The 17,340-nt window shown below is 38.9% G+C and overlaps 1 protein-coding gene across 3 annotated transcripts in view; it reads left to right on the top strand.

Moving 5' to 3' along the window:
• The window catches only part of SEPTIN8 (septin 8), an 86,389-nt gene extending 77,154 nt beyond the window's left edge, over positions 1-9,235 (top strand). For 2 of the 3 annotated variants that reach the window (XM_042454075.1, XM_042454073.1), the window contains exon 10: positions 7,721-9,235. In XM_042454075.1, the coding sequence (XP_042310009.1) occupies positions 7,721-7,886 (166 nt within the window). In that variant the 3' untranslated portion in view covers positions 7,887-9,235. The remainder of the gene's footprint in view (positions 1-7,720) is intronic. The other variant, XM_042454074.1, reaches the window with a different exon arrangement.
• The last annotated feature ends 8,105 nt before the right edge of the window (positions 9,236-17,340 follow it).

Raw genomic sequence — 17,340 nt, 5'->3', positions numbered from 1 at the left:
AAACAAAATCATATTATATAATTTAAGAAATTGAAACAGTTTTGAAGCCACATCCATGACACCAAGGTCCCTCAGAGTCTTTGCAGGACTCAGCATTGCTTAACTGAACCAAAGATGAAATATGTGCATTGGAATCCTTTTAGAGTGGCTTTTGTCAAGATTCTTGCCATGAAATAAATTTTGCTCTTTTATCCAAACAGCCTTTATTTTGTGAAGTCGAAGGCTTTCATGGCCGACATCCATAGATTTTTGTGGGTTTTTCAGGCTATGTGGACATGTTCTAGAAAAACATGGTTATTTTTGGCAGTAGAATTACTGTCGTCAGACTAAGAAAATCTGCTGAAATGTGGTGGCAGAATTTACAAGCTTGGCCCCACCCTGTGCATGTCTGTCCAGGTGCAAGATCCACTTGCTCAGTGATGCTTACTCCCAGTTGTGTAGGATTTGTAGCTTTAGGCACACTTATTTTTTTTTTGGTTTCCATAAGCTGTGGGACCCTGGACATTTTCTTTTTAATTAATTAATGCAGATGTAAGATTTCCATTTTTTTATTAACAAAACAGATGGGGGGAGTACAAAACAAAAACACAGACATGCCAATGTTAAAAATACAAGTCACAGTTTGTGATCAAAGAAAAAGAGTAGTGCTTTTGGTCCCGTAGCTGAAAAGCAAGAGCAAGAACTTTTTTGTTCCAAGTTTTCCCTTAATAACCAGACATCCATACATGTGGAAGCCTCATGCAGATTTGGCTGCATAGTATGCTGCATAATTTAAATTCCTACATTCCTAGCTTATTTGCAGTGCATTAGCAGCACTCAAATGCTGCTGTTCTGTCCACATGCTCCTTTGGGCTCTTGAGCACTACACAGACCATTCACAGTTGGTGCTTTGGGGAAGCGGTAACTTTCATGTCGCTGCTTCCCTACTGCAATACCTATTCCATCCTGCCTCCAAAGTGCTTCATCAGGCATGTGGTTACCTCAGGGAAAATGTGTAAGAATGCAGTGTAGGCTAGGTGATCAGGTACACTCTCTGTGTCTCTCACAATGAGAACTGACTCCCAGCAGGACACCCGATTTTGCATTTGACACATCTGGAGTTTACCTACATCCAACTGATCAATAAGCTGGCAATGAGAACAACATTTTGAAGGCTTTCTGTAGCTACCATGTTATGAAGTAGTCATGTAAAAGACCCCTCCGTGTTAATACCAAACATCACTTTGATATCATCACATTCAGCACCATTTTGCAGACATCCCTCTCTCTTTAATTTAGTTTTTTGCCCACTGCAGTGTTGATTCTCCTAGTCCTACCATTAGAGAAACTGGAACAGTCCACATCAAACTGTAACAATTTGGGTACCATTCAGTGGACAGCAGCTTCTCAATTATTGAATACTGTATATTGTATTTTACCATTTTGTCCATGTGTGCCCATTGGTTTATTTTCTGGATTTGGTTGTCAAAGACTGTCCTGTTAGTCAGTCCCAATTGTTGAATAGTGAATCAGCATATAGGTAAATGCTGTTGAATTAGTGGTTCTACTCTCAGCGTGAGTAACAATAGGGTCATTCAGTTTTTTGGGCCATCTCTGATTCTCATACTATTTGTTTTTAAAGTAATCCCAGCTGCAGTGTGGGGTAACAATGATCTTTAAGGATTTCAAGCAAAACATCCAAAGCATGTGTGTATCATTGCACTTATTGATCAATGGTTTTTCAGCATGGTGATGCCAACATTTGCACGAAGTCTCTTGTGCAGTGATTTTTTGATTTTTATATAAAGAGGGTCTAGGGTGGGAGACTGTTCATCCAGCACTAATGGAATTGCACTTGTACCTGTACCACCACTGATCTCAGCTGCTACCTGGAGACTACAAATCCCATGATCTAGCATCTCTGTGAGTACTGCAGTATCTTTTAGTCATAGCTAAGTTATTCTTGCTCTACCTCACCCTGTAACTTTATAAACCCTTAACAAATTTCATTGCACAGTTCAACAATGATGCCATAACAGACTAACCTAGTGCTTTCTTCATGGAAATCTTTTAAACTGCCTAGCAAATTATTTGATCCTTCATAGATTTGTGTGTGTGTGCGTGCATGTGCGTGTGTGTATGAGTTTGTATGTGTGTGAGAAAACCAACATAATATGCTCAAGTAATATCAGTGCAACATCAGGAAAAGCTAAAACCTGTGATCTGTGTAAATTATGAGAATTAAGCATCCCCTTCCTCATATGACACTATTCATTTAACTAAGCACTGTCTGCTTAATCCTCTTTACTGCCGAGAGTTCACCAACTGGAGAAACTTGAACTCATATGCCTCCTCAGCCACAGAAGCTCACTTGGGAAATCTTCACCAGTAACCTCTCAGCCTTACATAGCTCACAGAGTGACTGTAAGGATAAACAAGAGGGAATGCACATGCCATACTGACTTATTCAAATGAAGGACAGCGTAACTGATTTTATTTTAGAAAGGTAGGTATATAAAAATTATGAATACATAAGAATCCAACTTTTGGACAGAACTGTTGTTACGTCTTAGCTATCTGATTTGCCAAACACAGATCATCAGAAATCTGACAGGGATGGGCAAGCCTGTCAATTTTGCTTTCTTTGGGTTTTTTTTTAAAATCATAAGCTCTTTTTATCCTATTTATGAGGAAGTTTTGATAGATTTCTTTATAAATCTAACTGAACAAATGCTTAACCCTCTACAGCTATCTAATTCAATAGGTACAACTACTCTGAACTGGAGATGACTGTGTAGTATGTGTCTGCCATGTTAACTGCTAAACCTGAGAAACATCATGGGGGGCAAAAGAAACAGCAGATTTGATTCAGCACCAGAATCATGGTTGAATACACACACAGTCAAAGTCTTAGCTCAGCACTCCAAGTCCTAACCTGCACAAGCAGTTAGGTCAATTGTTTTATCCCACATTTAAGGTTTTTTTTAATTTCACATTCTTCCGCTCAAATTGATTTTTAAAAATTGCAAATTTGGGGAAACCTTTATACACACAAACTAGATGAAAGTTCAACCACTCCCATGACAGTGGTTAGAAATACAAGGAGGTTGACAACCTGACAATTGGACTGTGTCAAACTGTATGTGGGAAAAATGGTTCAGGTATATTTTGCATATGCCCAAAGCAACATTTTTAAAATGCAATAATAATAATAATAATATTTATTTTTAATAATAAAACAGATGCTTGGGGTGCTGAATTCTGTACCATTCCAGAGCTGCACATCATAAATGAGGAATGAAAGAGCTGTGACCCTTTCACGTTGCAGTGCAACTTCTATCATCCCTGGGAGTTGCAGTCTGACAAATTCTGGAGGGGCACATCAGTAGGACAAATGACTTAAGACCCCCTTTTCAGAGATAAGGTACAGAAAATGTTTCATCTCTACCCCCACTCCATATTATGAAGCTACAGTAGCTAAAGTAGCTAAAGACTGCTCTTTTCTGCTTTGTGACAGTCAAGCTCTTCTCATCTCACTAGCAAGCATATGTCATCTTATATTAATGCAGGTCTACGCCATGTATCTATTCGAACAGTCATCTACTCAGCTGGATAAATGATGTATGGTCTTAGTAATTTTTCATTCACATCTGAGTCACACAAACCCCTGACTGTATGCCTGGCATCTTTTTTCCAACAGAGCACATATAGGCATGCACCAGCAGACCACCTCTGACTTGGCACACCACTGTAAAACAATCATTTTAGTGGATGCTAGTGGTGTGCGCCCTGATTAATATTGATATTAATAGTATCAATAGTATTAGTTGTTATTATTATTATTATTATTATTATTATTATTATTATTATTATTATCACCTTCATCATCATCATTTCTTACCCACCTCTCTCCATGGATCACTACTGTTCACATCTTTTTGTGGCACAGTTTAATTTTAAGCTGAGAGAAGCAAACCTGTGGCCCTAAAGAGTATAGACTCCAACCCTAGTTCATCCATCACCACTGGTTATACAGGCCAGCCTTGATGGACACTAGCCTCTGAAAACAAATGTAAGATTTGAGATTCCCCACACCTAATTTACACCCAGCTCAGACATTTTTATCCAAGTATTGATCTGTTTGATTGCTGCCTGTTGTATCCCTGAACCAAACATTAAAATATCAGGTCTACCATCTTATTTATGCAGCTAAGCTAAGGTGGCTTGTTACTTGAAAAGAGAGCTACCCAGCTCTAGAACTAATTTTCAGAATGTATCAGCTGTTCATCAGTAACACCCAGTAGTTTCATGTATGCAGGAGAATAAAGCCATTGTCAGAATAGAAACAATTCTTAAAACTGTCCTGAGTAAAAATTTAGCAAGTTTCCCTTCTGTCCTGGAATTATGTTTGACCTGATACTTCTAGAACATGACCTGGCCTATTGAATGTTGATCCCTGAGGTATTGTCCGTGTATAGCTCTAATCTTTATCTTCTACCCTGATATGACCAGATCTTGATATGAACATACCAAAACAAAACATGCATAGTGTAGTAATGCAGAAAGCAATTTTAACAATTGAGTGTTACAAGCTAAAAAACAGGCAGTGTTTTCTAATAAAAGCTCTGCTAACCTTTGAAATATTAGATAGCTTTTGGAGCTATCTGATCCCTTGTTACCATACAGACATCAGCTAGTCAATCTGAGGGGCAGGCTGCAGTGGTGGACAAGTGCTGTTACTTTCCTCTTGCCTATGATAATCCATACCATCCATATCGGTGGTCTGCCCAGCTTCTGGCATCCCATCTTCATTGTACAGGCACTTGAACCCATCAAAAAAATCATCAGTCTGTGTCTCCTCTTCCTGGGCTTTGGCTCTAAAGCCAGACCAGTTTCCCTGGGCTTGTGAATGACTTTGCATTGTCTTTTTCATTATGGAAGAACAGCAGGGTAACCTTTCATCTAGGTAAGTTTGGATGCTTCGGTTTGCTGGGTTGAAAATATAGACGGCGTTGGTTGACTGAAAGCTCAGGAGCTGCTGATCAACAAGTTCTTTACAGTGGATGAACTGGGTGCTATTCATCTGTAATACAATGTATCAACAAACCCATTTTCCCCAGCTTCTGAAATTATTAACTTATTGTTTTCAGTATTAACCAATATGCTGTTGTAAGGACATGAAAAAGAAAGATGGTCGCTCTAATATTTCCAAGTAAACAGCTATTTGAAATTATTCAAGTCATCATTCAACTTGGGGCATGTGTACAGAGTAGCCACTATTAATTAATTCTGCTGCATATAGTAAATAGGCAGTCTGTACACACCAGATGTGGGCAAGACACAGCCTCCAGATGCTGATAGACTACAACTCCCGGTTGCCTCACAAGAACTAGAACTATGTTGGCTAAGGATGATAGGAGGTACACTTTAACCCAATCTGGAGGGCTGCTCTTCCCCATGTACACTCTGTGATTGGGTTCCAATGAAGCATGAAACTGATTTGCTTTAACCTCTGAAGTTGAGCCTGCCATAAATCCTAATAGGTTTTTTTGTGGTCAACAAACTAAGTGCTGCAGCCACAGATCAAAATTATTCTACAAGCTACTGTTTGTGCTGACCCTGCCTTGCTAGAACGTCTGAATCTATAGATCACCAGTAAACCACAGTTAAGCTTACCAGTCTACTATTAACAGTTACTTTACCCATGGAGTGGGTACACTAAACTGATAAGCAGGTGAGAAACTAAATCAGATAAGCAGCTCACAACCATGGTTTCCCTGTTGTACAACAGGATACTAAAACAATGGTGCAGGGTCTTAGCTATGCTTAGCAAAAAATCAAATCAGTTTCATATTCTGCACCGCACTCAGATTCTACAAGATGGTCAACAATAAATGGCATTGTACCAATAGAATACCTGATGGTTTGTAAGCTGCCACAATGCAACAATCTTATCAAAATACTTAAATTATGTCCTTACACAGACGTATCCTCTAGAACTGGGGTGGGAAACATGGGGACCTACAGATGTTGATAAACTCACCATTGGCCATTGGGTGGTGGTGGTAAAAACACCTGAGTGGCCTCATGATTTTCATCCCTACTACTCTTTAAAATCTCTTAACAACTGCTTGAAGGGCAGGAGGAAATCAGCAGGAGAGACCACAATGGGGAAACATTTGCTCTCCTGGTGTTACTGGATTCCACTTATCCCAAGAATAGGAATCTATGGTGCAGTAGCACAAAGACCTGAAAAATAAGGCAAGGTGCAATGTTCTGTACTACACTATGGCTGATATCCTGTTAATGAATTTAATATTGTTAATGAATTTTGATGACATAGATCAGCTCAACTTTCTGGTCATTGCAAAGGTTGGAATTCTGTTTCACCCACTGAGTGTCCAAAATCCCACCCAATCTCTACTTGTAAGCTGCATAGCTCCCCTCTTACAAGCAGTGTAGCTCCCCAACTCAGAGAGTGGGTTGACCAGCAGGGATGTGTCCCGCTATTTTACTATATCTGCACACCCTACAAGGGTGTCATCTACAAGGAGGGCCCAAGGTTGCTTGGTGGTCCCTGTCAATACCTGTGGCAGCACATCCAACAAAAGGGAAAGCGCTTGACATGTCCTCACTGATCCCGCTACTCTCTGGCCACAAAGAAATAGTTGTGTTGGGAGGGGGAGTGTCCTGCTTTCAAGGTGGGTTTGAGAGGGTTAGGATTGGAAGATATAGTTCCAGAAACATAGATATGTGATACATGTATGTCTCCCAATGCTGCATCTAACCTATATTGTTTTATCAGGGTTGGTAAACCTCTGCAAATGTTGCTGTAGCCCAATTTCCTTTGTGGAGTCCATCAATGTCTGAAGTGGCAATGGTTCTCCAGCCTAGTTTTACAGTACTGACTGTCAGAACCACTGATCTATTCTAATCTTCCCTATTCAGACCCATGGAAAACAATAAATTTATTGATAACTACAGTGAACCCATGCAATACTCAGGTGTGCCATACACGTGGAAGGTAAGCCCTGTTTAAAACAATGGTGACTGCACGCACCACCGTGCATAGGAGCATGTGCCCATTGTTTTAAATGGTGCTTGAGCATATGCGTTTTTCCATTTATGTGGGGTGGGTGGATCCAGAACAGATCCACCGCGTATGGGAAGGGTCCACTGTACCAACACATCTAGCAATTTCCTGTTTTCCTTGGATCTCAGTTAGAGCTTGGCTTGTGAGCTGGTCACTTGCTATGAAACCACATGAAATTTAAATGCACTGTAACATGACAGGTTAAAGATTGGAGTGTGATAAATCCCCTACATGTGAAAAAATGGTTATTTTAATGTTTTGATGAGAACATCAAGCGTCCATGTTGGACAATTCTGAAAGTATGTTCTACAACAAGTGCAATGTCATGAATGTATCACTTAATCTAGTAATGGACTTTCAGTGGCCATTAGTATTCATCAGGATATTAACTCCCATTAAACTAACCCAGAGTTCGCACTGCACAGAAACAACATCTTAACACAGAAACTGCATCCTAACACAAAAGCTACATCCTAATAAGCATTCCTGAGAAGTATAAGTTTAAAAACATGCAAGTTTTTTTTTTCAAGTATTGAAAACATTTGTTATTGGTTTATCTTTTAAAAATCTCTTTATAAACAAATCTTTCTGTGGGCCTCAGATTTATCTTGCAGAGCCTGCTTTGACTCCTACCTGTGCTTTTTTTAGCAGATCAGTTGTCACAGGAAACCAGTCAGGAGTCAGCCTCTCCAACTCCAAGGTGATGATCACCAAAGCCAATGTGGAGCCCTTAAACTGCAACACTTGGTGGCATGCCATACAGTGCTGTAGCTGTCTTGTCAAGAATGCAACATGGCGGGAAGGATTCCTCTGAGGCAGCCCATTTAGTAGATGGGGCCACTTGGATATCACCATGGCATGGAACTGGAGAGAAGAGAAACATTTATTTATATTATATATCTTTCTCTTTAAAAATACACCCATAAAAAGATATATATTTAAAAAGAAACACACCAAGACCAATGTGAACAATGAACTTTGTACGTTTTCATATGTCATTGACCAGAAGTGCAAACCAATTCTTATTCATAGCAGGAAACCTCTTAACTTTGTTAAATATATTTTTGTCCTACTGTTACCATTTGTGTCGTATTTGCCAAATATTGAAATGTTTAAGCTTATACTGAATGTAACTAATTCTGAATTCATTGCATTGTTGCAATTGTAAATTCAGACCCTTTGACTTCTCATTTGTTATAATTAAGAAATAGGTGATATTGAAGCCAGCAAAAAAAGCAAACAAGGGTGGGGTGTATAATGATTGACAATGCTGGAAGCAGGTTTAACCCAGCCTTAATGTCCAGGTTGTGACTAGGTCTGTTGCCTGAACCATCTCCCACCAGGATGGAACATGAATCCAACCTTTGCCATAAAGAGATGAGCTCTGAGACATTGTTCTATCACATGATTTTTGCCTTACTATATAGCACATGGTAACTTCTTAAAGAGGAGTTTTCTTTCTATAAATGTTAAGCAAATAAAATGTGAATTAAGTGCCAGATCAGAATGATCTATTTTGTCTAAATATGAGGGTCCAGTGTGTTAATGCAGGGTGAACAAAAGAAAGCTGATCTGAGATTTGTGAAATGTAGCAAAAATTCTGAAAGCTTTTAATGTACAGTATTAAGAGTACAGAGTTAGAAATATTTTTGCAATGTGTATTTAAATCAATAAACAGAAGATCCCTAGGAGTACAGTTGGAATATCCTTACAAAAAGTCAAATATTGTCCTTTCAAAGTTGTCCTTTCAAAATGGGAATTTACATCATTTGGAAATCAAAAGTTCAGCATTTGGAATGGAGGGGTGTCGGTACAGAAATTCTGTACCTTTCTGTTAATACACTTCAAAAGAGTTGCAGATAGTTAAGAATGTGTGGCCTGAGGCTAACTAGAAGGAAATGTATGTGCACCCTTGGTGTTTTCTAGTCTTATTTGGTGCAAGAAGCCAAACATTCAGTGCTTACAATGTTTAAGAAATCCATTGATGTTGCTGTGTAAAGATCCCAGTGAAGTTTATCCAGTATAATTCTTTCCATCCTCAAAATCTCAGCTGAAGAACATTTACAACCACTCTGCACTGCAAGCTTCTTCACTGATGGTATTATCTATTTCGAAACAAAAGAAAATAATAATAATAATAAAAGAAGCCAAATTCCTATGAAATTTTGTGTGGTGTTATATATATATATAATGTGCTGAAAAATGAGGAGTTGCTTTTTAGACTACAGACCTTACTATCAGCCTACACTGGGTTTGAAATATTTTCTGTCAGAAATGTAAAAATCCAAATGTCTCCCACACTGCATTTTATAGAACAATATTCATAAATGTTTTAATAAAACTAATTGACTCCCCTTATTGAATTGCCTTATGGGCAAGAGGAACTTCAGCTACGTGATCCAGACAAAGGAGGAAGATTAGAAAGGTTTTGCTACAACTAGACTCTGTTTTCAGAGATTTGCCGATCCCAGCTGTAATCTTCCTTGCTTGTTCATCTTCTCTAGTCTATTAATCTAAAAAAATGGTGAAGAACCTGTGTAGTTTTGGAGACTCTCTCACAGAAGAAAGAAAATTATTTGTTGCTAAAAATGCTTTCCTTTCCTTTCCATTCCATTCCTATTTATTTATTTATTTATTTAGAACAAAATTAACAAAGAATTACTATCCTACTACATGGCAGATTCCACTTGATGTCTGTTGGTAAACTGCTTCCTTGTTCTCACTGTGACTACAGTCATATGGCATAAATCAGACCTAGCCACTAACACTGTACTTTAAAGGAAAGAGTAAGAAAGGGAAAAATTGTTATTTTACAGCCCAGTCAACTAAACAACAGAGTTTATAGGAATTTCATGAAACCAGGTGAAGATTATTCTACAATCTGGAATTTAGACAAATGATTATGCAGCATGTTTGTTTCACACACAACTGCAAAATGGAAAGAGCACATATGTGACACATGAAGACTAAATTTAAACCTAGTGCTTGCTCTTAAAAGATATGATACTGGGTGGAATTCTCCATCATGATCTACTTTACGTAACTTTCTGTATACGTAGCTACCATAGAAGAGGTACTCAGGGCTTATTTACATGGGCAAATTAAATCAGTTTCCTCCTGCCTTCACTGTGACCTATCTACATGATGCAGAACCAAATATCTGATTTGAGTATGAAATGTCTGCACAACATGCGGCCAGTTCCACACTGAATATACCCTATCCCTGCCTTAATATGCCTTTTGCTTTGGATTTTGCACTCTGTAGTGACAACAGGCAGCTGTCTACACACATGTCTCTGTGTTGCCGACCACCACAGCAAGCATGATCTGCTCCCTCTAAAATCACACCGAGGCACCCAGCCATGTAATTAATGCTGGGCTTTATTTCTGACATAAGAGAGAGAGGGACCTGTACCAGCAGTGGTACCACCAGGCAGGACATTGGGACACATATATAGATGGCCACCCAGCACTACTACAGAGTGCAGAGTTGATGGAGGGAATCGGGCAGGTCCAGGCCAGAATACTCCCCGAGTTTTAAGTGAATTGCAATCATGTAACAGGATACCAGAAAGAATGTCCTGTGGTGCATAGGGCTCTAATACCATTGGCACCAGCATCGCTTAACTGATGTTCCTGTTGTGCATTGGGCATTCTGTCAGCTCACCTATATAGTAATGTGACAGCAGTCTCTTACTAGAGATGGATGTTATAGAACTGTCCAGTTCTAATTCCCACAGATGTAAGTCCACATCTGAAGATGTAAGGCCCCAACAGCATTCTAGACATTTTTACTACTAAAGGGCCAATTTTGACAGTCCAAAGGATTAGTAGCCTTACTGGCCATAAAAAAAAATCCAGTCTATACAAAGGGTAGTATGTTTTATAGCAAACAATACATCACAAAATAATATACAAACTTTCAAGTTCTGAAAAGTGCCTCATGTTAGTTGGTTAAAAAAAAAAAAGCAAGGATGTTGAAGCCATTTAATCATAGGCTGAAGAGGGAATGGACACATAGTTAACAGATGTTAAAATCGGCATCCATCTATTAGGTGCTATCAAGGTTTCAGATTACTCCTAAGACTGCTGAGATGACGAAATGTACTGGGGTTGATCCCACATTTCTGGAAATTTAAAATCCAGCTGAAACATTTATTAAAAAAAAAAAATGGGATCAACCATTGTATGCTTCTTTGTCCCAGCAATTCCAGGGCAATCTGACGTCATCATAGCACTTAACAGATGGAAGATAGTTTGAATGTCTACTAGTTTGTCCCACATTTCATTTTAAGATTATGACTAAATGCAGACATTTTGTGTTTATCAGCTACCCCTTCCATCTGGCACCCACTACTCTGTTTACAATCTAAACTGAGGAAGAGTTCTGTAGAATTTGAAAACTAGTGCCTTATTTTGTGAGAACTACTGTAGGTCAATATAACTCTGCACATCTGATATACTGACATATTTAAAATGGGATTGCAGCAGACAGCTAGCTTAGTGGGACACCTGTTTTTCACAGAATGATGCATATTACACAGACTACCACAGTAGGTTAAGCCATTGTAGCTATATCGTGACAACAAGGTAGACATTCTTATCATATTTCAAACCAAACATACCTCATCTTCTTCATTGATTTTTGCTGCAAGAACCAGGCATGCTATTGCAATGCATCTGAGATATTTCAACTGTGTCTAAAGCAGACAGGTAAATAAAATGAGGATAATAATAAAATATGACACCAAAGTGGGGGAAACAACTTTATTTATTTATTTATTTATTTATTTATTTATTTATTTATGTAAAGTATTATAATCTCTCAGCTTGCCAGGGCTTCAGATAAGCTGCACAATAGATAAAACTAGGTGAAAGCATTCCTTTAAAAGATATTAAAGAAATTTTTGAATAATCAGTTTTAAAAGTATATAATTAAAATGATCCAGAACAATACTGCATCAACCACCTGAGCTGCTAGTGTGGCATGTAATGAGAATCCCAACTGTAAAGAGGAAGTTTTGCAGCAATACACTTTGAAGCTACACTGTCCAATGCAGAATGCCCTTGAGTAATGCACGATGGAAAGGCATAATGTAAAATATTCAACCACTTCTGATTTTTTTCCTCGTTTCTGGTTTTTGGTTGTTGTCCTTAACCTCTTCTGAATCCAGGATCATGAGGAATATATAAATGAGTAGAGTGGAATCCCTTTATTTCCAAAGAAAATAAGGCATGAGGTATTGTACAAGCCTTGCTTATGCTTCAGTTGATGGAGAAGCTGCACACACACACCCATTACAGATGCTGCTGAATTCCAATTCCCATAAGCCTTTGTCAGCCCAGCAGATGGAGAAAGATGATGAGAACAGGTGGAGGGTCCAATGTTCCCAAGCCTGGAGCTATGCCATAATGTGAGTAGAGGTGGCACATTGACGTAGATCTCAGCTAGAGCTTGTACTAGGTATATGTTGTCAACACAATTTCAGTTCTATGTCACCAGCTACCTGATCTCCAGAGCCAACCCCTGCAACCACCTTTTAAGTTCTATCTCCAACATGGCCATTTCCATGTTTTTGTAGAGCAATGAGATTAGCAGAAAGACACTTCCAACGATTTTCCTGTAGCTGGATGCACTGCAACAGGCATCTTCAGGGACTTCCCAGAGGTACCAAGTGACAACCAGCTACAGGCAAATAGCTGGATGTGTCTCCACTGAACCCCCTGCTCTCCAATGACACAGAAATGTTTTTTGGGTTTTTTTGTGGGAGCTGTGTCACTTAAAATGTGTTTGTGTGTGTGTGGGGGGGGGTTGTTGCTGTGTTGTCAGTAAAGAATTCTGACCTCTGCAACAATTAAAAAGTATGTTATAATAGCCTAAGTTGGACCTACAGTACTTTATTTTAATCACTAACAGGCTGCCATCCATTATTTCCTGAGGCCAATCTTCATTTTGACATTACTGGCTGGGAATTTCAATTGAAAATAAAAGTTAAAATGAACAAACAGAAAGTCCTATGCACAACAATACAAAGAAGACCCCTAATTCTTTGTAAATGACAGTCCCAAGCTGTCTTCTAAGGTTTTCTCTCAAATGAAGGAGAAGTACTGGGCTGTGCTCACTGCTCCTTTGCTTTCTGTTCTGTCTTTGCTGCTTAGCTCTGTTGCCTCCCAAATGCTGGATCAGGGAAGCCTGAAGGAGGAAGCCCATTCAACACACCTGGTTTAGACCCCTTGACAGAAAGGAGACCTCCACAAGTACAGCTGACTTCTTCCTTCATATCTTTTCAGTTCAGAACATGAAAGGCAGCAGGGCCAAGTGGCATGGACATAACAGATGGCAGTACCTGTAAGTGCATGCCTACCCTACCACTTAATAAGAGGCTAATTACATAGAGCACAAAATAGGCTTTACAATTTATCATCTTTTTCACTATGGGTAAATTTGTGGGGAAACTACAGGGAAGAAGCCAAAGAGATACAACCCAATACATACAATAAGCTTCACTGAAATCAGTGAGACTTTTTCTGGATACACACCTAGGACTGCACTGTATGTTCAACCCCTTGAGATTTCATATATTTGTATGTCGCAGCCAATGAGATCACCATAATATTATCAATTCTTAATAAAAATGATATGCAGAGCACTTTACCTTCACTGATGCCAGCAACCGGTTCAGAAAGCTGACAGTCAATGCAAATGTTTCAGAGCAAAACTGAAACAGTGCATTCAGTTCTGCGATCCACAAAACTGCTTTCTCATAATACAAGGGAGAGATGTCTGTACCCTAAAATGGAAGTAGGAAGTTAATGCAAACACCAAAGCATTTGAGATCTGCAAGGATTAAAAAATCATCTTTGTCAGTAAGGCTAGAAATATATTGCATTATTGTTTAAATTCTAAGTTGCTGCATAGTTGTTTTGCTCACTGTAATCAATGTGCAATGCCAATTTCCATATGGAAGACGTTTTTGAGATTTAATGTTTTAAGGACACCTAGGGTCTCTTCCCCAAGTGGAATAGGATAATCAGTGGTGTAGTGGTAATTTTTTAAACTGCTTTCCCCCTCCCCATGACATTTCCCAATAAGAGTCTAAAAATGCAAGCAGTTGCACTGATTCACATCAGAAAACCATTTCTGGAAGTTTTTCCTTCCAAGAGCAGAACATATATAGCATTACTGGGTTTAACTATCCATTTTAAACCATGCCACTTCAGATTACTTTTCTTTAGAACATGAGTGGGCAAAGTGTGGCCCATGGGCCATGTATGGCCTTTGAGGCCATTTTGTGGCCCCCAGAACCCCATAGGGGTCAATATTTTAAAAAATGATTGTAATATGGGCTCTAGGGAATGGGGACGAAATTTCCTCTATATTTGGAAACCCCTGGCTCCCAGAAGTAAAAAAAAAAAAAAAAAAAGCTCCCCTCCCCAAAATGCTTTTGCATCCAGATGCCCTCTAAGGGGTGTGTGAGGGGTTTCCACCACATTTTGAGAGTCCCCTAAGACACTATAGGCCCAGAAGAGGATTTTTAAAGAAGGATTCTATGATTCTATGATTCTAGGAAGTAACTTCTCATTTACTTTTTTTTAAAGATTTATCTTGAACCTCAGATAGCCCAGGAAGACCCCAAATCACAGTGGGGAAAAACCGTAAAAGGGCATTTGGGTACAAATATATATATTTGGAGGAGGGAGGTGGCAGGAAAAGATGTGGTGATGAGTGTGTAGGCTTTTGCCACACTGCAAAATTAATGCAGTTTGGCACTGTCATAGCTCCATCCTATGAAATTCTGGGATTTGTAGTTTGTTGTGGCACCAGAGCTCTAAATCCCATAGTATTAAGCCATGGCAGTTAAAGCAGTGTCAAACTTCATTAATTCTCCAGTATAGATGTAGCCATAGAAGGCCCTTAGCTGTCCACAGTTGCCCACCCCTACTTTAGAACAAGAATAACTTACAACAATATACTTTAATTGAACCAATCCAGCCTCCCCGCTCCCCTCTGTATACTGTATACATAACTAAGTTCAGAGGGTACAGAGAAGCAGAAGGGAACTGGGAGAGGACATCATTCCCTTACTAATCTGAATGTCCTGCTGCATAAACTCTCTATGAGCCCTGGCTCTACTACACCACTGAAGAGGATAAAAGGTAAGGGTAGCCAATGAAATTGAAAACAGGGTATCTAGTTTTTCTCTAGACTCAGTCTTAGGAATGAGTCTGTTGTGCAAATGTTATTAAATGTATGCAACATATTAGATGTCCATCTATAATAAACACTGGGTCCTTAGTATCCATTGAGGTTTAGTTCCAGGACCTAATGTAGATAACAAAATCCGTGGATGTTCAAGTCCCATTAAATACAATGGTAGAGTAAAATGGTGTCCCATATATAAAATGGCAAAATCAAGGTTTCTCTTTTGGATTTTTTTTAAAGTTTTCAAGCTGTGGATAAAGAATCTGTGGCTGGAGAGGGACGACTGTATGCCATATCAAGATGGATTTGCATGTGGATGCCTAAGGACTGGGAAGCAGGACTTTTGCAGGAGAACATTCATCATAATTAATCATTTCAAAGGAAAGCTAGAAGAACATACCTTCAACGTGAAATTGTGGACAATTGGCACCTTCCAAATCTTTGCCTCTCTTGCTAGAGCCCACTTCAGTGCCAGGGCAAGTTTCTCGCTCTCTGGAATCCCTGCACACTTCATATTAGTTACTCAACTGGCTTCTGTTAGACAGGAGCCACTACCTGCAACCCAAACAATAAAAACAATAATAATTATTATTTTATTTCCAAATTGCTATCCCATCAGCAAATAGATTTCCTCAGAGCTGAGAGGGAGGCATCTATCCCTCCAGATGTTGCTGGACTGCCATTCCCATTAGCACCAGATAAGAAATAGTAGCAGATGTACCCAGCAACATGTGAAGGGCCACCCCTTCCTAGCTCAGATTTAGGTGATAGTCAAACAGAAATGAGCAAAGGCATATAAAATACATGGATTAGGAGTCTGAAGCCTATTCTGTTTTTTCAATGAGTAGGAGATCTAACCAAGACTCAGCACGTAAACATAATTTCCTGTTATGTCTGAACTTGCTTTAAAACTGGATTCTGACCATGGCTTGTTTAGGTGAACTTAATTATAGTTCCCTGTTTGGATAATGATTTGAAGGCACACAGCAACAAACAAATTTGGATGGAATGGGAGCCCATGTTTAAGTGGTTTTTGAGGAAAATTACTGAGTTACTCTGTCACAACACTAAAAAAGAAAAGAAAAAGGAGGAGGGAAGAGGAATCTTGCAGCACTTTTAGAACTAACTGAACTGGTTTTTATGGGTTTTCACAGGTATCAGTTCATTTTTTCAGATACCCTGATAAGAGTTATATTAAAATCACAGGTAGGTTTTTAAGTATAGTTTCACAGTTGTGGGAGTGAGACAGAGTGTAATAGGATGCAATATTAATAATAGTAACAGAATACAACTGTAATAATAGTGTAATAAGATAATATTAGTAGTAATATGAGTATAATTTATCCTAATACGCACTATCCCACTCCCACAACCATGGAGCTATGCTTAAAATGCCATGGCTTTAATATTATTCTATCAGGGCATCTGAACAAGTGAATTAATTCCCCCCCCCCCAAAAAAAAGGTCATGCTAAAATACATCACATAGGGTTCAGCTAACATGCTGAAAAATGCAGTTTGACACCATGTTAACTGCCATGGCTCCATCCTACAGAATGCTGGGATGTGTAATTTTGTGAGGCATCAACACTCTTTGACAAAGGTGGTTAAAGATCTTGTAAAACTACAACACCAAAGATTCCATAGGGTGAAGCGACAGCACTTAAAGTGCATTATTTCTACATTGTAGATGCACCTCCACCAGCACCCGCCCTGTTTTGACTTTTTATGCCATGTCTAGGCCCTGGTTGGTTCTCTAGCACATACAAAGGGAGTGAATATTCATAGCCTGCTTTATGAAGCTAGAATTTATGCCCTCCTATTTTATGTTCACACAACCTATATTCCACCATACAATGTACTGCTACATTGACAAAAAGTCACAGTGAAGTAAATTGTTAAAGGAAGTGAACAAAAGTACTGTATTATAAACATATGCAACATTACAGTGTGTTACAATATACTCTGCATAACTACATCTTGTCTTTGAAAACTGGTGACTCTGATTCTTAAATACATTTTGTTTGTTAAGTTGTATCTACCATGCCAAAACACTTTCAAAATCT

The sequence above is a fragment of the Sceloporus undulatus genome, chromosome 2 (genome assembly GCF_019175285.1).
Source record: "Sceloporus undulatus isolate JIND9_A2432 ecotype Alabama chromosome 2, SceUnd_v1.1, whole genome shotgun sequence".
NCBI classification, from domain to species: Eukaryota; Metazoa; Chordata; class Lepidosauria; order Squamata; family Phrynosomatidae; genus Sceloporus; species Sceloporus undulatus.
The sequence above is the reverse complement of the archived record's forward strand: the minus strand, read 5'-3'. Positions and strand labels throughout refer to the sequence as shown.